At 44.1% G+C, this 26,948-nt stretch overlaps 1 protein-coding gene across 1 annotated transcript in view; it reads left to right on the top strand.

Moving 5' to 3' along the window:
• The first annotated feature begins 4,176 nt into the window (after nt 1–4,176).
• Nucleotides 4,177–26,948, top strand: part of LHFPL1 (LHFPL tetraspan subfamily member 1) — a 48,199-nt gene continuing 25,427 nt past the window's right edge. The window contains exons 1-3 of the mRNA XM_054038911.1: nt 4,177–4,262; nt 9,755–10,678; nt 22,648–22,746. Coding sequence (XP_053894886.1) covers nt 10,297–10,678; nt 22,648–22,746 — 481 coding nt within the window. The 5' untranslated portion in view covers nt 4,177–4,262; nt 9,755–10,296. The remainder of the gene's footprint in view (nt 4,263–9,754; nt 10,679–22,647; nt 22,747–26,948) is intronic.

The raw sequence follows: 26,948 nt of genomic DNA, 5'->3' as shown, positions 1-26,948 counted from the left end.
AATAAATGAAGACTCGGCACACCAATTCTGAAAGGTTGCCGACCCCTGATCTAGACCATCCCTGACAGGTGTTTGTCTAACCTGCTCTTAAAAATCTCCAATGATGGAGATTCCACAACCTCCCTAGGCAATTGATTCCAGTGCTTAACCACCCTGACAGTTAGGAAATTTTTCTTAATGTCCAACCTAAACCTCCCTTGCTGCAGTTTAAGCCCATTGCTTCTTTTCCTATCCTCAGAGGTTAAGAAAAACAGTTTTTCTCCTTCCTCCTTGTAACAACCTTTTATATATTTGAAAGCTGTTATCATGTCCCCCTCAGTCTTCTCTTTTCCAGACTAAACAAATCAGTTTTTTCAATCTTCCCTCATAAGTCATGTTTTCTAGACCTTTAATCAATTTTGTCGCTCTTCTCTGGATTCTCTCCAATTTGCCTACATACTTCCTGAAATGTGGCACCCAGAACTGGACACAATGCTCCAGCTGAGGTCTAATCAGCGCAGAGTAGAGCGGAAGAATTACTTCTTGTGTCTTGCTTACAACACTCCCGCTAATACATCCCAGAATGATGTTTGCTTTTTTTGCAACAGCATTATACTGTTGACTCATATTTAGCTTGTGGTCCACTATTACCCCCCAGATCCCTTTCCGCAGTACTCCTCCCTTGGCCGTCATTTCCCATTTTGTATGTGTGCAACTGATTGTTCCTTCCTAAATGGAGTACTACTTTGCATTTGTCCTTATTGAATTTTATCCCATTTACTTCAGACCATTTCTGCAGTTTGTCCAGATCATTTTGAATTTTAATCCTATCCTCCAAAGCACTTTCAACCCCTCCCAGATTGGTATCGTCCGCAAACTTTATAAGGGTACTCTCTATGCCATTATCTAAATCATTGATGAAGACATTGAACAGAACTGGACCCAGAACTGATCCCCGTAGGACCCCGCTTGTTATGTCCTGCCAGCATGACTGTGAACCACTGATAACTACTCTCTGGGAATGGTTTTCCAACCAGTTTTGCACCCACCTTATAGTAGCTCCATCTAGGTTGCATCTCCCTAGTTTGTTTATGAGACTGTCATGCGAGACAGTATCAAAAGCTTTTCTAAAGTCAAGATATACCACATCTACCACTTCCCCCCCATCCATGAGGCTTATTACCTTGTCCAAGAAAGCTATCAGGTTGGTTTGACACAATTTGTTCTTGACAAATCCGTGCTGACTTTTTTACTTATCACCTTATTATCTTCTAGATGTTTGCAAATTGTTTGCTTAATTATTTGTTCCTTTATTTTTCTGGGTACAGAAGTTATGCTGACTGGTCTGTAATTCCTTGGGTTGTCCTTATTTTCATTTTTATAGATGGGCACTATATTTGCCCTTTTCCAGTCTTCTGGAATCTTTCCCATCTTCCATGACTTTTCAAAGATAATCACTAATGGCTCAGATATCTCCTCAGTCAGCTCCTTGAGTACTCTAGGATGCATTTCATCAGGTCCTGGTGACTTGAAGACATCTACTTTGTCTAAGTAATTTTTAACTTGTTCTTTCCCTATTTTAGCATCTTCTGATCCTACCTCATTTTCACAGGCATTCACTATGTTAGATGTCCAATCATCACCAACCTTCTTGGTGAAAACTGAAACAAAGAAGTCATTGAGCACCTCTGCCATTTCCACATTTTCTGTTATTGTTTTTCTCCCCTCATTGAGGAACAGACCTACCCTGTCCTTGGTCTTCCTCTTGCCTCTTATGTATTCATAGAATGTTTTCTTGTTACCCTTTATGTCTCTAGCTAGTTTGATCTCATTTTGTGCCTTGTCCCTACATACTTGTGTTATTTGTTTATATTCATCTTTTTTTGTAATTTGACCTAGTTTCCACTTTTTCTAGGACTCTTTTTTTGATTTTTTAGATCATTGAAGATCTCCTGGTTAAGCCAGGGTGGTCTCTTGCCATACTTCCTATCTTTCCTTTGCTCTTGTGCCTTTAATAATGTCTCTTTGAAAAACTGCCAACTGTCTTTAGTTGTTTTTCCCCTTAGACTTGCTTTCCATGGGATCTTACCTACCAACTTCCTGAGTTTGCTAAAGTCTGCCTTCTTGAAATCCATTGTCTTTATTTTGCTGTTGTCCCTCCTATCATTCCTTAGAAGCATGAACGCTATCATTTCATGATCACTTTCACCCAAGCTACCTTCCATTTTCAAATTCTCAACCAGTTCCTCCCTATTTGTCAAAATCAAATCTAGAACAGCCTCTCCCCTAGTAGCTTTCTCCACCTTCTGAAATAAAAAATTGTCTCCAATATATTCCAAGAACTTATTGGACAATCATGCCCCTGCTGTGTTATTTTCCCAACAGATGTCCGAGTAGTTGAAGTCCCCCATTACCACCAAGTTCTGTGTTTTGGATGATTTTGTTAGTTGTTTAAAAAAAGCCTCATCCACCTCTTCTTCCTGGTTAGGTGGTCTGTAGTAGACCCCTACGATGACATCGCCCATGTTTTTTTACCCCTTTTATGCTTACCCAGAGACTTTCAACAAGTCTGACTCCTATTTTCATCTCAGCCGCAGTCCAAGTGTATACATTTTTAATATATAAGGCAACACCTCCTCCCTTTTTTCCCTGCCTGTCCTTCCTGAGCAAGCTGTACCCTTCTAGGCCAATATTCCAGTCATGTGTATTATCCCACCAGGTATATGTAATGCCAACTATGTAATAGTTGTGTTTTATTTACTAGCATTTTGAGTACTTCCTTCTTATTCCCCATACTTCTTGCATTAGTATATAGACATCTAAGATACTGATTTGATTCTCCCCCCTCGCCCCCAGTTCTGTCTTGCCCTTCCTTTATCCCTGCTATAACAGCCCATGCTCCCCCCAAATTCTGAACCGTCTCCATGTTTTGGACTTACCTGTAGGCTTTTGGTCACCTGCCTCCTTCAAACCTAGTTTAAAGCCCTCCTCACTAGGTTAGCCAGTGTATCCAAATATGCTCTTCCCCTTCCTCAATAGGTGGACCCCTTCTCTGCTTAGCAGTCCTCCTTCCTGGAACAGCATCCCATAGTCAAGGAAGCTGAAGCCCTCCTGGCGACACCATCCTCGCAGCCAGGCATTCACCTCCAGGATGCGACTGTCTCTGCCTGGGCCCCTACCCTTGACCGGAAGGATCAAAGAGAACACCACCTGTGCTCCCAACTCCTTCACCCTTACTCCTAGAGCCCTGTAGTCACTTCTGATCTGCTGAGGGTCATACCTCACAGTATCATTAGTGCCCACATGGGTGAGTAGCATGGGGTTGTAGTCAGAGGGCCGGATGATCCTCAACGATCCCTCTGTAATGTCTTGGATACGGGCCCCTGGCAGGCAGCATACCTCCTGGGATGCCACGTCAGGGCGACAGACGGGTGCCTCTGTCCCCCTCAGAAGAGAGTCACTAACCACCACTACCCTACGTTTATTCCTGGGAGTGGTGGCTGCGATCCTCCCAGCCTTGGGGGTACATGGCTTCAACTCCTCCACCTTTGGGTGTGATTCCTCATCGCTCGTTGCCAGGGCAGCATATCAGTTTTCCATCACTGTGATGGGTGGGTTGGAAGCAGGGGTGGAGCACTGCCTGCTGCCAGAAATAACCAGCTGCCAGTGTCCTCCCTGTGATAGAGCCATATCCTCCTCCAATGTGGCCGACTTACACCGGGTTGAATCTGGTCCTTAATTTACAAAGTGAGCTATGGCTGAGCACATACTGGCTGCTGTGTTGGTTTATAGTCCCTGGACAGCTGGTCTCTAACTCATCAGTGTAAAGCACCTCAAGTTGAGTATGAAAGCTGCTATATACAATCAAAACCTATTCTGGATTTAAACAAATGGAGCCGATATTTTTAACATGGGCTCCAATTCTTCCCCTCATAACCCCTCCCCGTGCCCTAACTTTTATGTCTGGCATTAGTCCTTTAACATAATAGTGACTGCTCATGGTGTTCTTGGATAGTACCTGGTGATATTGCTGTCTGGAGGACTGTAGCCTGTTCTACCCAGCGTCATCAAGCAGCCCAGGTTGGAACCATTCAGCATGCTCAGAGTTAATTCCTTCTAGGTAGTGAGTCTTGAGAACTCCTCCCCTCCTTCCCAAAGGTGAGTGGCTGCGCACTCCGAGAGGAGAGGAGCTTTCATTACAGTGCCAGTGTGACTGGCAGAATGTCGGAGAGCAGCAGAAGTTTCTCAGATCACAACCTGACAGAAGAGAGACTGATTTAGTGGTAAGGAGATTAATTTGCAGTCTGAGCTAAATGCATTTAAAATTGTCCTTAAGGAAGTTTCTTACAAGCTCAGGGCTTTAGCAGCATCTTAACCCCAGTCTATTCATTTATTCCGTGTTGTTAAATTTTATTTTTTTATTTTATTTTATTAACAAGAGCAATGTCATAGGGTGTTTGTTTTTTTCCAAATCCCATCTGTTTTGCTATTGTTTGTAGAATACTTACCTGGGATTAGAATCAGGATTTCACTTTCCCATTAACACACATCGAAGACTTAAAGGTAAAATGACAGCAGATTGAATATCTGAAAGAGAGAACTTCCTAATGCGATAACACTACAGGAGTTAAATAAATGTATCCACTGGAGCTTGGTTCAGATAATCGGCTTAATCGTGCACAATGTTTATTGAAAATATGAAAGTTACTTTTCAGTGAAATGAAGTTTACACCGATTTCACATTTATTGCTTTAAAATTGCTTGTATTCCCTTAACAACCAGACATTCTGTATTGGCTTATGTGATTTTTCTTTTTTTTTTTTTTTTGTCTGTAAGGGAGTGAAGGAAATGACAGCTGATGGCAACATAATATGTCAAAACAAAGAGCAGAGATTAGAAAGACTAAGTACAGTTATAAAATAATTACATTTTAAATGTCTTCCAATCGTTTCCCTTACTCTAGAAGTTTGCAAAGGGACTTGTATAAAACATGGTTTACTTGCAACTTTTCTTTTTGCATTTAAAACTACTCCAAGGTTGGACAAAATGCCATGAAATGTTCAGAATGGAAAAGCCCCGCACTAGCACTATATGAGCTAATAGGTCTTTTTCATCTCTAGAGCATGGGCTGACTCTGCGCTGTATTTGGTAGGTGCAGAGGAGGGGAGGGTCAAAGCCATAGATCGATCTGTCTGTCTGTCTATCTTATGGTTTTAGATGGCTGCCCATCATCATAGTATCTGAGCACCTTCCATGTAAAATGAATAGCAATAGTGCTGTCCTTACTGGACTTCATGGAGTCTCTGGAACAGCTCCTTGACTAGGGCTCAAAATACTACTTGGGGTAGGAGTGGGTGAGCTAACTGGGAAGGTAGTATGGCCTTGTGGGTAGAGCACTAGTCCAGACTCAGGAGAGCCAGTCCTAGCTCTGCTGGTGGGTGACCTTAAGCAAGTCACTTCCCTGGATGTGCCTTGGTTTCGTCTTCTGTAAAATGGGGATAATAATATTGACCTCCTTTTGAAAAGCGCTGAGAAATCTATGGATGAAATATATTATCTATGAGTTAGATGGTATTATTCAGTCCTACAATGATCCAGGCTCTGGCATACTGTAGGAGCTGCTGTAAAGTAGGCAAGCTAACTAGGACCACCTGTGGGTGGCTGGCAGGTAGTAGTGCTCTGGTCATGCTCCCTCCCACGCTTTCCTGCCCCTGACATGCCCCCTTCACTGCTGACTACGGGACGTGTGGCACAGCAGCCAGGTACACCGGCTTTGTATCAGCTGAGAACTCTCGCATGTGGTGGGAATCACCAGCTGGGGGAAGCTGGTGGCTTTCCTGCCCCATTAGGCCACCAGAGCAGCTCAAAGGAAATTGATAACGAGAAAGGCTCTGGCTCTATAATTCGATGATTTATGTGTCACGTTACATCACAGTTATGAGGCAGTTGCAATATGATGACTGGTGTGTGTATACTTCTGTCTGTCTCAAGTACTGTATACGAATATGTTTCTGCTCTGCCTGGAGCGAATGCACACAGAGGATGAAGGTCTTAATAGTGGAACAGCCAGTAAAGATTATCTCGTAGATCTCGTGGTAGGGGGTCTATGCCTGCTTGTGCCCATGAAGTCCACCTGGCTACAGGCTGTGGAATGGGTAATGATGGCAGAGACTTCTGCAACCACAGAATCATTATGGAGGCTGACCATAGGCCTGGCCACCACATCGGTCATGTGGGGACCTTTCACTCTAGAGCTCTGCTGTTTCCTGCTTGAGCAGGGATTCAGTAAACTACAAAGGGTCCTTCCAGCAATAGACCATGGCACCTGCTCCACTGCCTCTGCCTTCATCACTTGGGAAACTGCCTTCTACTGCTGCTGAGTGGAAATTACCTGACTAGTCTTTGTGCATTGCTGCCTACCTCCTTGCTCTGTGGGGCTGTGACTCATGCCTCGCAGAGCATGGCACAGGAGCTGCTAGGAGGAGTTGACTGGCATCGCTCTCCTTCGTTGTGTTACAGGAAGAGTGTAGAAGGAAAGGCAGATGGGGGGCCATGGGAGCATGAAGCGTGAAGGGAAGAGATCTGGGCTTTAGGTTACTCATTTGTATTTTATTTATTCATGTTCCTGTATGATGTTCTCTTGGCGGATGCCCCACAGCGCTGTATATCTGAGGGAAGGTGAAGGCAGAACAATATTGCTCAGGGGCTTGGAGTCTTATTACTTTGCACTGGAAGGACCAGATTTTTAAAAGTGCTCAGCTCCCAGTTAGGAACCAAGAAGAAGGGGGCAGATTTTCAAAGGGGTTCAGCATGTTGGAGGAATGCGTAGGGCTTCTGGAAATCCGGCCAATTCCCTTAGGCACTTTGAAAAATCTGGCCCTAACTTTTGGGCACGTATGTTCAAAGGGACATGTCCCATGGAGTAGACACAAAAAGCACTTCCTCCACCATATCTCACTCAGAAATGCAGTCATCCCTGGAATGGAGCCCAGCAGCTGTTTATCAGCATACAACAACATTACATCTCCCAAGTTTTAGCACAGGAAAAGAAGAACAGTTCATATTGAGATGGGTCTAAATTACAGAGCTTGCAACCAAACTGGAATTTTTCCAGTGTCCAGCTGTGTCTAGACTTGATGTGGTGGTTTGGGCTGCACTGGTTTGATGCATCAGGTTTGGATTTGGATCTGAATGTCTCCCACCCCTGCTGGCGTTTGCATCTGGGGTTCCAGTTCAGGCCCATCTCTAGCAGTATCTAATAGGTGCTAGAGGAGGGAATTTAGGCAGGGATATAATGTAATATTCTGTACTTCACTTGGGCCAGGTCACGGTGGCTAACACCCCAATTCCAGCAAAAACCATTATGGGGTCATTTTATTTCCTTTCAAAAATTGTTTCGTATGAATTTAGTACCATGGAGACTGAAGTCCTCGGTCAACAGAACAGGAACAGCATGAGTAGCAGCACAGCAAACCTCCCCCTCAGTACTCTACCTTGAACTGCCAAGGTCACCTCTAAAGGCAAGAGGCTACTCCCTTTTCCATGCCCATTCACTCCTTGGCCTCCCGACTCAGATTGCCAGCCAGGGTAATTGTGATGGTTGTCCTGTGATGTAGACATCTGCACACTAGGAACTAAATGGAGACCGTGAACTCATTTACCAGAGGAGACAGAACAGTCACCAGATGGTAACACTTCCAGTCACTTCTGAGCTGGGTTGGATCTGGACCAGTGAAGTAGATTAAAACGGCGAAATCTTTTTTCTATTAAAGTTTTGCTATTGACTTCAATGGGGCCAGTATTTTACCCAAAGACTGCATATCCTACTGAGCTATTCAGGCTCCCCTGCCACGGGACTGGTAATAGCACCAAGAGTGTGTGGTAGGGAGGTAAATTTGGTTCCAAAATGAAGCACAAACCAACAGATTTTAGTCTGAAGTTGCTTAGGGCTCATGCAGATATAGTACAAATGTAGTTTGCTTCTCAGTGGGGAAGAGGAAATTCTCCACTGCTATGGGGACGAGAGAAGGGGGAGGGAACGAGTGCCTATAGATGCAGCAACCAGAGCCCAAAAGAGCCACACAAGCCCACTCAGTTGTTAAAATGTATTCACCAGACGACTTGTTACTGCAGCTGCCTCATCTGTTTAGCTTTCTTCTGTTTTTTAATTGTATTTCATTGAAGAAGCAAAAGCGAGATCATTCCAAAGTTATACTGGGTGCTTAATGACCTGTCGTATATCTGATGTGTGTAGAGGGGATGGATCCTGGAGAAATGACATGGGTCCTGGTTTGCTTTTAAAAAAAAAATCATTTATGCTAAGTCTCCATTTGAATATTTTTACTAAAATTAAAATAATAATAAAAAAGTACTATCCACTAGACCGCAACATTGACTTTCTCCCTTCCCTCCCTAGATGTAACTGACGAAACATTTACAACCGGAGCATATTGGCAGGGAAGAGCAGGAACAGAAATGACAGCTCCTGCTGCTCCTGCTATACTGTATTTTAATTAAAAAAACCCAACAACCTCTCAAAGTTTCCTAAATCAAATGCCTTTAACATCTGTTTGAAATTCTGTTATTAAAGCACCGCGTTCCAGCGTGGCTATCTTTTCATGAATGTCCTCAAAGGGGCTCTCTTTCTCCTTAATTAAAAAAATACCCCCCGGCTCCCCCACAGTAATAAAGTTCCAGGGAAAGGAGTTTGAGAGGGAGAGAGGCACGTTAGTGCTGGTGTGGAACTGGGATTGTTATCCATTGTTGTGATAGGAAGAATGGTCCAGTACTAGCTGGGGACTTGAGAGACTCAGCTTCAATTGCCTGCTCTGCCACAGACTTCCTGGATGGCCTTGGACAAGTCACTTAGGGTATATCTACACAGCCTGTGGCAGCGAGCCTCCCAGCCAGGGCTGAGAGACTTGGGTTTGCATCCTTAAGCTCCAGCCTAAGCTGGGTGTATTCAAAGAGCGGTCTTTGCAGCTATTTTCAGAGTGCTAGCATAAGCCCCACAAGCCCAAGTCTCTCGACCCAGGCTGGGTTGCTCGCTGCTGCAGGCTGCATAGATGTATCTGTAGGCTCTCTGTGTCTCAGTTTCTTATCTGTAAAATGGGGATAATAGCACTACCCTACCTCTCAGGCCTGCTGTGATGGTAGATATATTGAAGTTTTTGAGATGCTCAGATACTATGGTAACGGTAACCACATAAGACAGCTAAGTATAATTCTTCTTGGGATTGCTTTGAGGCCATCAAGTAAAGAAAGCAATTGTCACCTAGAAGGCACAAAACTATCTGTCTATACAGATACAGTGCAATCTCTTCTGTGTGATTGGAGTGCTCACTGCCGCTGTTCACCTAGGAATGCTCAGTGGGGGAATTACACGTTGCTATATAAAGTCTCAGTTTGGTTAAAGGAACATGGTCAATATTATGAAACTGACTCACATGAGAAACATTCTTGTGTCTGAGAGAGGCCACAGGCATTGAGGAACAAACTGCAACAAAAAGCAAATGATTATTCGTTGCTAATTTCTTTCATTTGCAATAACTTGCAATTTGCTTTTCATTTTTAATTTAACTTCATTTAACTTTTAATGTGTTTAACTTTTAACTATGGGAGTGCGAGACTGAGCCCATGGTTTGCATATATAGGAGGACCTTTGAGTAACATTCATTCCTAAACACTTTTTTGGAGTGAAGAATTTTTGAAACCTACAATGTAAAGTATGAAATCGCTCAACCAGTAATCTTATTGGGTGGCTTTTCTGTTTCAGAGATTGCAGCTGAACATAGCAACTGCATCCGAACGACCTGCTAGCACTGTCAGAGCCGGCTTAGAGGTCGACTAACAACGGCACAACAGAATCTGAACTTTCAGCAGCCTGAGCAGATAATAGTCTCTTGTTGGAAACATTGGTTTGTCTCTGGGCCCAAGTGTATCAGTCAGTAGGCCTGGCCAGGCCCAGAACTCAGGAAAAGGACTAAGAACACAATGGAGTGAAATAATAGGGATGCTGCTGGCTTGTTGGATAAGGGAGGAAGTTGTCAGGGACCCATAGTTATTTGTAATATATAGAGTATAAGAATATTTGTAGGACTTTTTTTTAAAAAAAGGATAATTTTGCCTGGAGGAAGCTGGAGGCCTCTGAAAGCAGAGAGGCAGACCTGACGCACTGTTTTCTCTCTGGGCTGAGTCCCTTCTATTGCCCTCTCTTTTGTCCCTTTCTGAGGTTTGTGAAGACCACTGACAAGGAGACACTTTGCATGCCCTGAGGCAGCTACCTTCAATTTTACTTCTAACCAGAGATCTAAGAAGATGGGCAGCAGTTTGACGCTGGTTGGGGCCCTCTGGGCTTTCCTATCCTTTCTCACAGCAGTTGCCAGCTCGGCCAGTTACTTTATGCCCTGTTGGCTCGTTGGTTCCCAGATGGGGAAGCCGGTTTCATTTGGCACCTTCCGACGGTGCACGTACCCAACTCGGACGGAGGAGAGGCACCTGGTGATGGTGGAAGAATGTGGGAGGTATGCCAGTTTTGGGGCTATCCCCAGCTTATCCTGGCAGATCTGCACCGTGGTGACGGGAATTGGCTGTGCCTTGCTGCTCCTGGTGGCGTTAGCAGCCATTCTGGGTTGCTGTGTGGAAGAGCTCATCTCTCGGATGATAGGACGCTTCATGGGGGCAGCCCAGTTTGTAGGAGGTAATGGAAATCGTTTGCATTATGCTACATACGTGAGTGGCTTCAGGTTGCTGATTAGCATATGCTAATACTGTACAGTGATCTTCAGAGCACTGCTCAGGACAGCAAAGATCCACTGAGCTGGAGATATCTGTACTAAACATCTGAAGTAAATCTCAGTAGCATGAATATGATTTTTATTCCAATACTTGACCCTTCTGTTTTATGTATAGTCTTTAATTTCCTCTAGGCTCTACATAAATACCACGTCTGTTATGAGAGACACTCTCAGTACATTAAATGTTCTTCTGGTTTGTTACCAGGCCCAGAGCTGTAACATTCCCCCAAAGCCAGGAATCTCTGTGGGGGAACATTCTGCCTACTTTAGCTGCTGGTTCTTTCTGTTTAATACACGTCCCCTGATGACAGTAACTGCAGTACTTTATTTCCACTATCGTCTTTAACACCCCTGATTACTTCAGTTATGCCTCTTCCAGAATGAGGAGGACCTGGCCTTTCTGAACCCTCTTGAAGCTTGTCTGCACAGCAAGTTACTGCACGGCAAGCCAGGATGTGACTCCACTGTGCCTCAGCTTGCTGCACGGTAGCGTCTTGTGTGGACTTTGCTACAGCACAGTGAAAGTCCCAGAGTGCAGCTTGGAGTACTTCCAGTGGTAGTACACTGAGCCGCGCTTTGGCACTTTCGCTGTGCTGTAGCCGTGTCTGCATGGGACATTACTGCGCTGCCGGCTCAGGCATTGTAGATTGGAGATATCCTATCTCCTAGAACTGGAAGGGACCTTGCAAGGTCATCGAGTCCAGCCCCTTGCCTTCACTAGCAGGACCAAAGTACTGATTTTGCCCCAGATCCCTAAGTGGCCCCCTCAAGGATTGAACTCTCAACCCTGGGTTTAGCAGGCCAATGCTCAAACCACTGAGCTATCCCTCCCCCATTTGGCAACTTGCCATGCAGACAAGCCCTAAGAGAGTTCAGAAAGGCCAGGTCCCTCTCACTGTAGAAGTGACTTGCTGTGTAGACAATCCCGTGGCTATGTCTTCACTGCAAGCAAGAGGTGCTGTCTTGTTGAGTGAGGGAGGGGACTTGGCAGGGACCCACCGTAATTTGCGAGACAGAGAGGATAATATTTGTAGGCGCTTTTTTTTAGAAAAAAAAGGATAATTTTACCTGTGGGATGATAGTGGCCTCTGGAAGCAGGGAGATAGCTCCCTCCTGCTGGACACGGGACACTGTAGTTTTCACCTCAGCTAATTGAGGTCCACCCAAGGCAGAGCATATAGTGTCGACTTTGACTAGCTACATTCAGGTGAGAACCATCTATGCCTTGACTCCACAAGGCTGTTACGTTGTGGCAGCTCTCTGAGGTTCGCTGTCTCTGCAATAAATGCACCTCTTCTTGCAGTCACGATATAGCTATGGAGAGATTCTCCTAATGTGGCTTTCTACCTAGCATAACCCTCGTGGCATTTTATCGGTCCTGCCCTCTTCTGTCTCCACAATTCTGTTGTTATCTGTATTGCAGGAATGTGTCAAGACTGGGGCCCCATTGTCCTGGGCACCATACACACACAGCTAGAGACAAACCTGCCCTGCAGCACTTACTATCCAAAGGGAGAAGACAAGAAAAGGGAAACTGAGGCACAGAGTGGGGCAGGGACTTGCCCAGTGGCAGACAACAGTCCAGTGTCAGGGCTGGCAACAGAACTCAGGTTACCCGAGTCCTTGTCCAGTGCCCTAGCCAGAACACATTCCTATCCATAATGTCCTTCCTACATACATGTGGACCAGTGTGTTACCCCAGTTTGACACCCGCTTCGCTCCTTTGAAATCAGTCTAGTGTGAAGCTGGAGTGACACCTTGGTGAATAAGGCTCATTGTCTCCAGAACTGTGGGATACCAAAAGAATCCTGCCTCTATCTCTGTCCTCTCTTCCCCATGCTTTGTTCAGTCCAAACTAATCAACTACTTGGCCCTTTCCTGTACGTCTTCCATTCTCAGCCCCAGGCCTTCTACCCCCTCTGCCTTCATTCCCACTCTGAGACTGCCCACCATGCCTCCACCTTCTCTTCTCTCTCCTTCCCAGAGGGTTCCATACTCTCCTTGCGCCTGCTAGTCAATTACCGTAGATGACTAATGGAAAATAAAAGGCAAAGCTTCCATCAGCTGCAGCAGCATTGCTCCAGGTGGGAGGTCCCTTAGTGTACAATTACCAGCAGTGATTTGCCCCAGTGCCGCTAACCCATCCTTGAAATGTAGTTTTGCACTGGGGCAACGTATCCCAGTTTCAAGCATCGGTGCAAAACATGGCTTATGGCCTGTGGCTTTGCATGTCTACACTAGGGGTTTGCACCGCTGCACCAGTAGTCAAAATCTCCACTGTAGCCAAGGCCTTAGTGTGTTGTCTGCATTTTTGTAATAAACTAGAACGTCTTTGTTTTCCCTCCCCAGTGTGATACTGCTAGTTTATTTACACAATAGCTTGAAAACCACAGAGCACACAGCAAAGCAGCACAGCAAACCAGTGTGCAACTGCTTCCTTCTCACAAAGGAGGGCTATGAGCATGGAGGGTTATACATATAAAACCATGATGTGATGGATTGGAAGCAGCCATCTAAGCAATGCAAACAGGAGTTCCTGTCCACAAAGCTGAGCTGGGACTAAGGGGGAAGTTTAAACAAAGGAACCCTCCAGGAGTTAAAAATAAATCTCATTTGTGGGTGTTATATTCAAATGTGAAATCGATGATTACACTAGGCTATCATCCCCCCCCAGGTTCTGATCTCTGTTCTGTCAGTATCAATTCCAAAGAACGCCACTGATAGCAGAATCTGGCTGCCAGACTGTAGGGAACTGAGGAGACTGGTTTTCAAAAATGCCGAGGACCTACCACTTCAGCTAAAGTCAGTGGGAATTGTGGCTGCTTAGCACCTCTGAAAATCAGCTCAGTATTATTTTCTCTAAGGCCATCCCTTTGTATTAAGATGTCCTCATATGTGCATGCTGTGCATCATTTACATCACTCATTGCCATGAGGCTTTCAGCTGCACAAGCCTCTGAAACCAGCACCACGAAGGCTGAAGAACTATTGCTGGGAAAGAGTGCTACATTTGGATTATTTTAAAAAATATGATAAATATTGGAACGGTCGTAATTTCCTCCTTTTACGCTTTAGCTTGGCATGCAATGGGCTTGTCTAGGCAGCTGGTTGTGTTTGTTTGAGACCGCTTCCAACTGAACAAAACAAAGAGGCATTGTTTAAAAATGCACATCCAGCCTTATTGGCAAGAACCGTAGGGGAGATATTACAGGGATGGTGCCAGAATCCAAACGTTTTAATTGACTGCTGTCCGAGTCCCTCCGCCCTCGGAGCTCTGTAATAGATGCATTTTTCTCCAGGATCTCCTCCCATCCAGGCAAGTCACCCTCAGCAACAGAGGACAAATTGCTTTCAACAGCTCTTTGCAGAATCAGGCAACTTGCCCTGGGACATCAGACTGTAACAGCAGGGTAGCAGTGTTCTGCACAGTGGTACAAAGGAGAGGCAGAAAGGGCTTGTCGTTAAGGCCCAGGACTGTAGTCATTAGATCTCGCTTCAATTCTTGACTCTGCTACAGACTCTTTGTGTGACCTTGGGTCAGACACTTAATCTCCCTGCACTCTGGTTCCCCATCTATAAAATAGGGACAATAATATTTCCTTAATACGTTATTGTGGGGGAGAACCTACTAATGTTAGTGAAGGGCTTGAATCCTACAGCAATGAAGGCCAAATTCATTAAGATGCACCACTAAATCTTGAAACCAATGGATGTTACCTCCGCTTGTGATGGATGTGATAATTTTCAGTTAAGGAAAATAAATAGTCCAGATTCTTAGCTCTGCTGGGGCTGCTTTGCATCTCTCTATCAGCCATGAACCCAGAAGATTCATCCCTGTACAAGGAGAATCCACAGGTGGTACAGAGCATATACTCCAGTGGTTCCTGGCTGCTAGACTAGCTCTGGGGAGTGTAAGTAATTTATATTGGAGGGTGGGCTGGCCCCAGGATCAGGGGAGCCCCTCTCTGATCCAGCATCAAGTGCAGCATGGCCAGACCAGCAAATCAGGCACATTATTCTTTGATGATCGGAGAGTAGAGACAGAGTTGCAGGCTTCACGGGTTTAGATGAACAGAGGTAGCGGATGGGAAAGAGGTCTAAGCATCGGGTTTCGAATACCTAGAGTACCTGCCATCAGGACTAGAATCCCAGCAGGGCTGATTCAGCTTTTGACCTTTCCACGGATCTCCTGTATGGCTGATTCCTTGGACAGCTCCTTGATCTTCGCCACGCCAAACCACTCCTCAGTCTCAGTTCCCTGGGGAGCAGTTCAACCACCTCCACCTTCCATGTAGATCAGGGTAGAGCCACTCATGGAGTGTGCCCTCCATGTGTAGAGTAGGGGACTTTGCTGCCAAGCTACATTCTGGGCAGAGTCTCCAATTCCCCACTACAGTTGTATTTGCCTAATTATTCAATTTAAATGCAATCTTTTGATGTTGGTTCCATATAGTTTCATGTCCTATACTACACTGTGAGAAACAAGAATGATGTAAGATATTCTATATGCTGGCAGTTTTCTTTGGGTTGCATGTACATTAGCAGAAATCACTCCCTGGGTGACTATTCCTGTTGAAGAACTAGTTTTCAGATTATGTTGCATTGTTCTACTTAACTTCTGTTGGCAAGCCTGTTAAGTGTTTTCTTCAGGACCAAGGAATAGGAACTTCTGACTACAAGGATTTAGCCGTCATACTAATCTAGCAACATTTGAGTATGTTCTACCGCCATCTAGCTAGTTCTCAAGGTAGTTCGCATTACTACCCAGCCCTGTGAGAGATTGAAAACTGTTTTATTTTTACATTTAAGATTGGCCAGAACCATGAAGTTCAGGTCTGGATATGAACTGCCTCAGAATACTTCTGTATATGGGGATCTGGTCTGGGCTTGTCTTATTAAGGCTGCTGAACATTTGTTTACCTGAATTTCCATTTCTACTTACCCCATTGAAGCATACCTCAAAAAATAATTGTTGCTCAGTATTTTAGGTGTCAACCTACATTTCCAAAAAATAAAGGACAACTGTATGAAAACTGCAGGTCAAAGTTTATTCTGAAAGGTCACCACCTCACAATGTTTCATCATGTGTGATCAGGGCTTAAATTCTCAGAGTATTTTCTGGAGCCAACCATGCCTCCCCACCTCCATTCTCCACGGGGCATGCTGGGGCTCAGGGCTCCAGGCTTCAGCCATGGGGCCCCATGGACCCCCTGAAACTGGTCCATGGCCCCCCAGAGGACTGCAGATCCCTGGTTTAGAACCACAACAGCATCAGGCTGGTGTCAAGGTTTGAAAATATTTACCAGAGCTCTGCTCTGGACAGCTCCGGCTGAATTTAAGCCCTGCGTGTGATCCTTCGTATGGTTATTGCTTAAATATATATTTTTAACTCCAGTCAAATGCTTCTTAGTAGAGCTTAACTGGGTACAGGTCATGGGCTATTAAACACCAAGTAGATAAAAGGAGGGGTGAATTCCCCTAATAACAATTAAAATCAATCAACATTAAATAAAAATGTGCCCAAGAGCAACGCATGTTCCTGAACAATGATGAACCAACCTGGCGTGTGGCTACTGTCTCCTGACAATCCTGCCATTCAGGTAGCAGGTTATAGAATGCTGTAATTGGATGAATCAACTTGTCTCTTTCCTTCCTTGGGAAGAATTAGTATTGCTTAGTTAGCCAATAGCTAATAGCAGTGTCATAGCTCAATGCACAAGTGATACACAAGTGTAGACTCAGGTTTAAATCATTTCATACAGCGGCACAAGTAAACCAATAAGGCTGCTCTAAGTACTATTCTTACCAGCTGCATTACAGAGTTAATGTACATTATAGATAAAGGAGCTAGTAACGTTATTTTAAAAGAAAACATTTCTCCGCCTAGCAGTTTTACAGGTTTTTTAGAAGGCTGCAGGAGAGACTAGATTTGTAATTTAAATGATAGTATTTGTATAAAGACAGTGCTTAAAGGCCCCAACCAGGGATTGAACCCCATTGTGCCAGGCACTGCACAAACATAGAATAAAAAGCAGTCTCTTCCCCCAGGAGCTTCCCGATGTCCACTGATTCTCAACTTGTACAGCGTCTCACAATGCTGATTCACATGTGCCTGCAAAACTCTATGGATTTTATGACAGGCATAGAAGGTTCTCGGCAGTAGGTGCATTAACTGAAATATATCTTGGGGAGAAGTGCAATTAGTTTCCAGTCAGAGCAATCTCAGCATGGCAAAAAGTACAGAGAAAATAGGTCCATTAAGACCCAGACCTCAGATACATTTTCCTTTCGCTTTGAGCCCAGCTGTACTCAGCAGTTTGTTTACTAACCACAGAGACAGAGAGCAGGGCCCCTGCAAGTATGTCCTATGGGAGTAAACAGCGGTTTGCCGAGGTTAATCTTCTGCAGTGATGGCCTGGCTGTAATATCCCCAGGAGACTAGATATGTCACTTCCACACATTAGTTCTGTGCTCCTTTTGCTGGTGATAGAAACAGGCCGTTTGTCCCTCCATTCACTGACGCGTAACATTCTCCATCTGAAAAGGCCACAGAGCATTATGGTGAGTTTTGCTCTTTAACCCTTTGGACACTGGTATTTTTTAGGCTTCCAGCCTTGTAAGGGGAACACATAAAATACATTAAAAATGTGATACATTTTTTGTTTGTATTTGCTTCCCACATAAATGCTGGCAATTGTGTGTATATTAATATTTGTATAGTAGCAGTAAATAGATCTGATGTTCGCCCCTTTAAGCATTCCTATGGCCGGGCACCTGGACAATGCTGGTGTCCTCAAAGTTCAGTGCTCAATGCTGCATTCTGAAACATGCCCACGGTGCAGGCATCCCTTCTCCCCCTACCTGTCAAAAGTGCAAGGATCACACCTGGATGGTGCAAGACATGGCACGTTTCAATTAATACAAACATCATCTCTAGCTAAGGTTGAGCGTGCATATTAAATGCATGATCCTAGCATCATGCCCATATGATCCTTGCACTTTTGCCAATGTGAGGCCTCCTCATACTTTGTCCTAGAGGTCTAGCTTCCTCCCATTCGCAGTGCAAGATATGCCTGGTGGCCTGCCTCCTCCTTACATCTTATCCTTGGTTCCAGCAGCCCTCCTGCTGACTCAAATTCTGCAACCCTTCATAGGCCTTTGTAGCTAGCACTGAAATGCTGATGCACTATTTCATGGAAGTGTTTACAGCAAAGGAAATAATATTTTCCATACTATCCAGCTTCACAGTCAGTATTGGGCAGATAACGTGGCTAATTATTGCACATGCAGCCAGTGCTAAACACATGGGTTTGACATCATCCCTGCCCCGCGTATATGTCTATCGGGTATATCACCCTAGTTTTCAAGCAGTGACATCAGAAAGAGACATCACCAGGGAAAACTGATCAGTTCCCCCCTTCTGATAAATGTAATATAGGAAATGCTGAAAAGTGCAAATGTACTGCAGCATGATTTACTTACTATTTCATTTTTAAGAATACGCCCTTAAGGGCTTCCGTTAGCCCTTTGATGGAGTATAATGGGATTAGTTGTCAGTTACGAATCCACAAAATACATTTTTGGCTTAGTGCCTTTTACTTCTCTAAAAGGATTGTGCATGGGGGTGCGGCTGCACATGTATATTATATTATTTGGAGAAGCTCTCGGGGGATATGGCTGACTGCCACTATAGGATGCATTGGCTTCTCAGCCCAGACGGCATTAGTGTCAAGCTGTGTTCATACTGTTATTCTCCCGGTATGACTTACATCCAGATACACTCCACCTGAGGGTTTTTTTTTTCAGGCTCTAATTTTTAGGCTTTGATAGTATCAAATGAGGGGGAAAAAATGTTCCATTAACTAATTTAAATTGTAAATAAATGTGATTCAGCTGGGCAGCTGCCCCTTTTGTATTTGGGTTCTGTGAATATTCTGGTGAATGAGTTTACTGGCAGGAATGTCATCAGACAGTGATATTTTTTAAGTAGGGCTGTCGATTAATCGCAGTTAACTCATGCGATTAACTAAAAAAAAATTAATTGCGATGAAAAAAATTAATTGTGATTAATCGCAGTTTTAATCGCACTGTTAAACAAGAGACTACCAATTGAAATTTATTAAATATTTTGGATGTTTTTCTACATTTTCATATCTATCTTGTATTCTGTGTTGAAATTGAAATCTAAGTGTATATTTTGATTACAAATATTTGCACTGTGTGATAAAAATGATAAACAGAAGAAATAGTATTTTTCAATTCACCTCATACAAGTCCTCTAGTGCAATCTCTTTGTCCTGAAAGTGCAACTTACAAATGTAGATTTATTTTTTTGTTACATAACTGGACTCAAAAACAAAACAATGTAAAACTTCAGAGGCTACAAGTCCATTCAGTCCTTCTTATTCAGCCAATCGCTAAGACAAACAAGTTTGTTTACATTTATGGACGATAATGCTGCCCTCTTCTTATTGACAATGTCACTAGAAAGTGAGAACAGGCATTTGTCTGGCACTTTTGTAGCCAGCATTGCAAGGTATTTATGTGCCAGATATGCTAAACATTCGTATGCTTCTTCATGCTTCGGCCACCATTCCAGAGGACATGCGTCCATGCTGATGATGCTTGTTTAAAAAAAATGCGTTAATTAAATTTGTGACTGAACTCCTTGGGGGAGTTCCCCTGCTCTGTTTTACCTGCATTCTGCCATATATTTCATATAACATCGGTCTTGGATGATGATCCAATACATGTTGTTGTTCGTTTTAAGAACACTTTCACTGCAGACTTGACAAAACGCAAAGAAGGTACCAATGGGAGATTTGTAAAGCTAGCTAGTGTACAGGACCCAAGGTTTAAGAATCTGAAGTGACTTCCAAACTCTGAGAGGGACGAGGTGTGGAGCATGCTTTCAGAAGTCTTAAAAGAGCAACACTCTGATGCAGAAACTACAGAACCCGAACCACCAAAAAAGAAAATCAACCTTCTGCTGGTGGCATCTGACTCAGCTGATGAAAATGAACATGCGTCGGTCCACACTGCTTTGGATGGTTTTCAAGCAGAACCCATCACTAACATGGACGCATGTCCCCTGGAATGGTTGTTGCAACATGCGTATCTGGCACTTAGATATCTTGCGACGCCGGCTACAACAGTGTCATGAGAATGCCTGTTCTCACTTTCAGGTGACATTGTAAACAAGAAGCGGGCAGCATTATCTCCTGCAAATGTAAACAACCTTGTTTGTCTGAGTGGTTGGCTGAACAAGAAGTAGGATGGAGTGGACTTGCAAGCTCTAAAATTTTACATTGTTTTATTTTTGAATGCAATATTTTTGCACATAATTCTACATTTGTAAGTTCAACTTTCATGATAAAGAAATTGCATGACAGTACTTGTATTAGGTGAATTGAAAACTATTATTTCTTTTGTCTTTTTACAGTGCAAACACTTGTAATAAAAAATAAAGTGAGCACTGTGCACTTTGTATTCTGTGTTGTAACTGAAATCAATGTATTTGAAAATGTAGAAAACACCCACAAATATTTAAATAAATGGTATTCTATTGTGTAATGGTGCGATTAATCATGATTAATTTTTTTAATCGCTTGACAGCCCTATTTTTAAGCAAAGATTGGAGGATAGTAGCAGCAAGTGAATCTCAGATTTGTAATCTGCATTGTGGAAGGAGCAGCTCTTCAGCTGGTGTCATAGCGCATGTTGGCATAGCGCAACTGGTTTCTGTAGAGCTACACCCGTTTACACCAGACGAGGACCAGCCCTAAGAATAACATTCATCCAGTCAAGGACCAGAAACCTACCAGATGACCTATGTGTCCAATCAAAACAACTTGTATTTCAAAGGTCAATTACTAAATGCTCACAGAAGCTGTTTGCTTCAAAAATTCAAAAATCATTGGCTGAATAATTATGAAATTTTAGAAAATCATGTTCCTTTTCTGGATAATCCGAACAGACGAAGAGGCAACATTCATTGTATAAACTACACACATCCGAATTATTCACCTCCCTTGTACAGAGCCCCTTAAATCCCATTGATTTAAGAGAGTTCAGCACCTGACAGGATGGAGCTCATTGTTTGTAAACTTGGTTAGAAAATTGTAGCTTTGATACTGAGGGGGTTGGGGGTTGTGTGTGTGTTTGTATGTTACTCACTAGCATCCTTTACTAACAGGCAATAGGCAGCTCTTCAAAGCATTTGTCCCAGAAGAGAGAGAATTCAAAGCAACTTTGCATCATTAAACAGCTGAGAATGATGATGGACCCAGCAGGAGACCCAACACCCACTTGAAGGAGCACAGTGTATTTATCATTCTCTGCTGGATTGTTACATTCTATGATTTTCTACTTGAAACACATACCCTGGCAAGCCATTTACAGCGGTCAGTGACTGCTGAGTTGATCCCGGGAAGATAATGACAGCACAGATTACACAAGGCAGAACCAGTTACTGGACCAGAACTGAGCTTTTCTGCATTGCTACATCACCAAACAAACAAACAACCTAAAGCCCAGGAGTTGGAAACCCAAATCAGAGAACTGCTCAGTTGGACAGGTTTTCTGATCAATCCCAACCTTGTCGTTCCAGAGCAAATAGTTGCAATCTTTTTTGGGGGCAGGCACAATTTTCTGCAATGCTGCCAATGAGCCTCTTGATGGCTCATTACACATCACACACGCTGGGCTTACAGTGTGTGTGTGTGTGTTTGTGTTGGAGGAGAAGGTCACAGACCCAGCACAACAATCAAACAAACAAATAAATAAAGTAATCAAGCTGGGTCACTGAGGCTTGTACTTTAAGCACCGTTTTACCAAAGCTGCTGCTCCCAGATTATGAAAGATCCTCCCAGCCCCCAAAAGTTTTCAGACCACTGTAAGCACCACACATGTACTCCCCTTCTTCTGATTCTTGGCCACAGCTGGGCGCATATTACAAACATTTTTTGGTGAATATTTCTTTGAATTTTTAACTTGAGTTTGCTTCAACACTGTACACATTCCTGTAGGGTCCTTAATGCCTGTTATGGCACATTATGTGTTTCTCTGCGTAGCTGACTTTTGTTTTAGATGAAGCAAGGAACAACAACTATCCAGAGACCCGTTCTGCTTTCAGTCAAATCAGGAGTAACTCAATGGCCCAAAGTCACCACCAGAGCGAGAACTCAGTGGTTCCCTCTCTAACATTGTGTGTCTGAAACGTAACAATACATGGCAGCTGCCCCCGTAGGCCCTTCTACACTTAACGGCGCCGTACGAGGAGACAGAATAGCAGCAGCATCTTTCAGTCACATAGCAACATGGGGGTATGTCCACACTGCAATTAAACACCCACAGCTGGCCTGTGCCAGCTGATGGGGCTCCAGGCTGTAAAATTGCACTGGAGATGTTTGGGCTCAGGCTGGGGCCTCAGCTCTGGGACTCTGCCAGGCTCCAGCCAGAGCCCGAACGTCTGCAGTGCAATTTTACAGCCTCGCAGCCCAAGCCCTGCGAGTGTGAGTCAGCTGTGAGGGGCCAGCCAAGGGTGTCTAATTGCAGTGTAGACACAGTCTCAGCGTCCTCTCTCTGAGCAGTCGGAGAGCTTGATTTCTCAGAACACTAGCTTGGCTTTCAAACCGCATTTGTTTCTACTGAGGCTTTTTATTAAATTGTGTCAATTCCCACTCCCCTGTTAATCTTCAGTGAGGTTTTCAGAAACATCTATTTGATGATGAATGAAATAAAACGTGCAGCCTAAAAGTCTGTGTTTCTAGGGATCCTGTCGCGACGACCCCAGAGTGGTGGAGTTTTATTTGGTTTTTTAAAACTTCTGTGGGACGTCTTTACATTTCTCTCTCTCTCTCTCTTTTTTATAGGGCTGTTGATAAGCTCAGGCTGTGCTTTGTATCCCTTAGGATGGAACAGCCCAGAAATACAGCAGACGTGTGGGAATGCCTCCAATCAATTTCGGTTAGGTAAGGCAGCCCTGGAAAGGAGAACACCTAATGGGTTTTTATACATATTCTTTCCAGTTAATCACCTTATATGAGTCCTGAATCAATGACAACAATGTTATTCATCTCAGCCAGGACCTATGCTGGCCTGGTAGGTCCAGCTATTTTGGCTGCTGTCCGTATCATGGGTCATATCACACTTCTGTCTTCTACAATTTGTGGGATTTTCGTTTTCTTTTGTTTAAAGTTGACTAGAGAGCTACCTCCTGGCCCTATTGCTAATGATCTTTCTTTGATAACTGGTACAGCTGATTGTGACTGTCGGGTAAAACAGTACATAGTGTGTCAGAAAAGTTGATCTGGGGCACTTGTTATCCGGATTGGTGCCTTATTGTGCTAGATGCTGTACAGAGAGATAGGCAGACATGATTCCTGCCACCTCCCCACCCCAGTGCAAGGGGTGCTTCTCTGTATCCCTGTATCTTCAAAGTCATGTACAATATACAAACATTAAGTAGCAAACCCCAAAATACTTTATATTCCCTTCTTTCTTTCTTTCTTTCTTTCTTTCTTTCTTTCTTTCTTTCTTTCTTTCTTTCTTTCTTTCTTTCTTTTTAGTATTTTGTTAAGCAAAATGCTTGTGATCTGAGAGAGAATGAAGCCCTCTGTTTATCCACAGGACAGGTGCAGCACGGGCAGCAACTGTGCAAACTTCTTTGCCAATGTTCCCAGAGCTCACAAGCTTAGACTGACCTGGAGGGACCATCTCTGCTGGGGACAGAGTGTGACACATTTTTGTTACCAATTTGCCTGGGCCACAGTTGATTAGGCTGGGCCACAGGATTTTTTTAGGGAGGAGATGGCGAAGCTCACCAAGGGGTTAAGTTTTAAAAATGTATTAATAAAATAATACAATACAGCAGAGAGTGCTGGGAACGCTCCCACGTCACTCAGGGGAAGAAAGAAAGCATTAGAGCTCCAAGCCCTAACCCACTTTTATACATACACACGCGCTACCCAAAACTGGCCAGGCCTGGGTGTAACGTACGAAGAAGAGTGGGAGGGGTGGACGGGAGTTTTTGCCCTGGGCTCAGAGCAAATTCACTGTAATTTTCAAATTGCTTTAGCTTTTGGGAGGGTTTTAAGTTTTGGGTTTTTTTGGGGGTGTTGTTATTTAGGGCCCTTTGTGCCTGGTGCTCTTTGTACCAGTTTAAACAGGCTTGCTGTGGCCTTTTTTGTTTTTTAAAACATTTTGGCTTTGGAGACTGTTTTTTTGTTGTTGGCTTTTATTGTTGCTTTTATTGTTTTTTTTGCAACTTTGCATTTTTTTTTTAATAGCTGGTTGGGGGGTTGGACTTTTCCCCTTTTGTTTTGGCAGGTAGCAACTGGCCTTGGACAGGAGTCAGCTTTTTATTTTTGGACTGAGTTTGCTAGCTACAGTGTTGAGTTAACCCGTTCTTCTGTTTCCCTGCCCTGCCCTCGGCCTCTCAGACTTTGTAAGGAAACTTTCACTTTTCACTCACACACCTTTGACCCTTCCCAAAATGCTTTGCGATGCTTGCAACAGCATTAACAATACACAGTGCTGATTTGCCTTCCCAGGGGACTCCCTAAGGGGAGGGGTCCATTGGATTGTGACATTCCCCTCGTTGACCCCAAATCAACATTTTGTTGGGAGGGGTCACCACTTAGGTTTTTACCCTCCCCCGCCGATACGGTGGCAAGGGTTACTGTTGGTTTTTTACCTAAACAGCAATACAGCATGCACCAGATTGTTAGGACAGCACCAATTGCATACACTAGCCAATAATGACTTTTAGCTTTATTAGTAACATAGCATAACATATTTTTTTGTGGACATAGATGACTTATTTGGTTGGCTGTGGCAAAGGTATTTTTTTTTAGGTTAAATGTGTGTTTTAACATTGTGAAGGAGGAGGCATTTGTTGGGGATACAGAAAGTTGCTTGTGGAGGTGCGCCAACGGGAAAAACACATTGGGTGTTATTTATGAAAAATTACACACAACGTAGTTAGAAATGTTAACAGTTTGTTGCAGAACGGTGGGCCAATGCACTGAAAAATGTTGTGTTTGTGATTTTAACAGTAAATTGAGAGGCACCCTGGGGTTGGTGGCTTTTTAAACACACGCTGAGGTATTGGTAAACAGATGTGCTACAGTGGGAGCATATTTTGATGCCTCCCCTTCCCAACAGATGTGTGGATCCACCTTATAAAAGTGGCCTGGCATTGCCTTTTTTTTTTACACATTATTTGAGGGGGCTCCATAGGCCAGATTGCCAGGTGTTGCCCTTTGCAATTCATATGTGCTGATAGTCCGGGGATGCAGGCAGCACATATTGCTTAGCCATATTTTTTGGGGGGAGCCACCACCTTTTATACATGATGATGGACCACCCAGTTTTAGAGGCAGCCTTTTTAAAGGCCGGGTTGGATTTTTATAGTAGAGGCCCCCACTTCTTTTATGGGACCAAAGGCCATGAAGGGGCAAGCTATGCCTGTGCACTTTTAATTAGTGAGCCCTTAGAAATGGCGAAAAGGCCATTTTTGGGGGGTGAATTTTTGAGTGGCAATGGATTTTATGGGGGATGATTTGGGCTTTATGGAACACATTTTTTTGGATGCTACAGATTTGTTGGGTTAAATATTGTTGGAGCTGGGAATACACAGAATTTTATGCTAGCTGGGTTTTGGCCTTAATTTTGGTTTAATTAGTTTTTGCAAGGTATTTTGCATGTGGAGGACCAATTTGGCAGTATGTTTGAAGGTGGCAGTGGCCACTGTTGGGTGGGTGAGATTTGCACTTGTGACCAGTTTTATGGCCTTTTTAAATTGTTTTAACTGTTTGTTTTTTATGGCACTTTCCTGAATAGTTTAAATATTGACTGCTGAATTAGCCCCATTCCACAAGGAGCTTTGCTTTTTTCGGTGGGGGACAACATTTGTGTAAGGAGGGGAAGTTGGAGGGTGCCCCCCCTTGTACAACTGGGGAGGAAGGTGGAGACCTGAAAGCATGTTAGGGTTTCGGATTTAATTGGGGAGGGATACGCAGGGCCAGGGGACCTGGGGTTCTTGGCAGGGGGCCACCCCGGGGAAGATACCCAAGTAATACATGGTGTTACATTTTTAGGATGACGTGCCACGATTTCCCGCCCCCTGCCAGTGGATAATTTATTTTTGTTTTACCAGGGCCAATTTTGGACAGTGGTAAACTTAACAAAGGAGGACACCCGAGGATTTTTATAGATACAACTCTACCCTGATATAATGCGACCTGGGCGGACGGTGAGGAGGCTAGCAGGGAGGTTGATTTGTCCCAGGCCCCGCACCCCTCTAGGGACGGCTCTGACACGCTGCTCTGAGCGGTGTGTTAAGGGTGCCAGGCTGGGGCCGAGAGGTTGGATGGGTTGGGGGTTCTGAGGGGTCAGTCAGGGGGTGGGAAGTAGGTGGGGGTCAGATGGGAGCGGGGCCAGGCTGTTTGGGGAGGCACAGTCTTCCCTACCCGATATAACGTGGTTTCACCTATAACGCAGTAAGATTTTTTTGGCTCCCGAGGACTGCGTTATATCGGGGTAGAGGTGTATGTGCCACCATACATACATTGTATTTTACCAATGAATTTTGCAGGCCTGAAGCAGCAAGAGCAGTTCCACCAATCCTGTTTGGGGTGTCCCTGGGCTTTTGCTATTACTGCCTTGCCCTGTTAACAAAGCAAAAGGGAGGGAAAAAGGACATTGCAAATTCATTTATTGGGGAAACTGAGGAACAAAGGATAATTTTTTAAAATTATTAGTTGTTTTGTTACAGCCTTTTTTGGCTTTTGTTATGGATATTGTTGGCTTGGTTTAGGAGGTTACAGCAACAATATTGCGTTTAGGGATTAGGGATTGCTATTACTTGTTAAAGGGCTTTTAGGCCACCACAGGAGGAACAGGGTTTGTTTCCATGGGGTCCAGGGGAGGTTCGGGGCCATCCACCAGGTATTTTGCTGTGGCCCTACTGTATTTATTTGGATGATGCACTGTTTTTAAGGCACTTCTCCTCCAGCCTTGTGCCACACTGTGGCTTGGGCTTTATTAGCAGCTTGAGCCAGGGAGAGTCTTTGGAGAGCCTAAGGGGAGGGGTCCATTGGATTGTGACAAGAGGAGGTCAGTTTCCATGGCTTTCTCTCCTAGGGTTGTCAAACCTCCAGGATTGTCCTGG

Source organism: Malaclemys terrapin, chromosome 9, assembly GCF_027887155.1.
Source record: "Malaclemys terrapin pileata isolate rMalTer1 chromosome 9, rMalTer1.hap1, whole genome shotgun sequence".
Taxonomy (NCBI): Eukaryota; Metazoa; Chordata; order Testudines; family Emydidae; genus Malaclemys; species Malaclemys terrapin.
The sequence above is the reverse complement of the archived record's forward strand: the minus strand, read 5'-3'. Positions and strand labels throughout refer to the sequence as shown.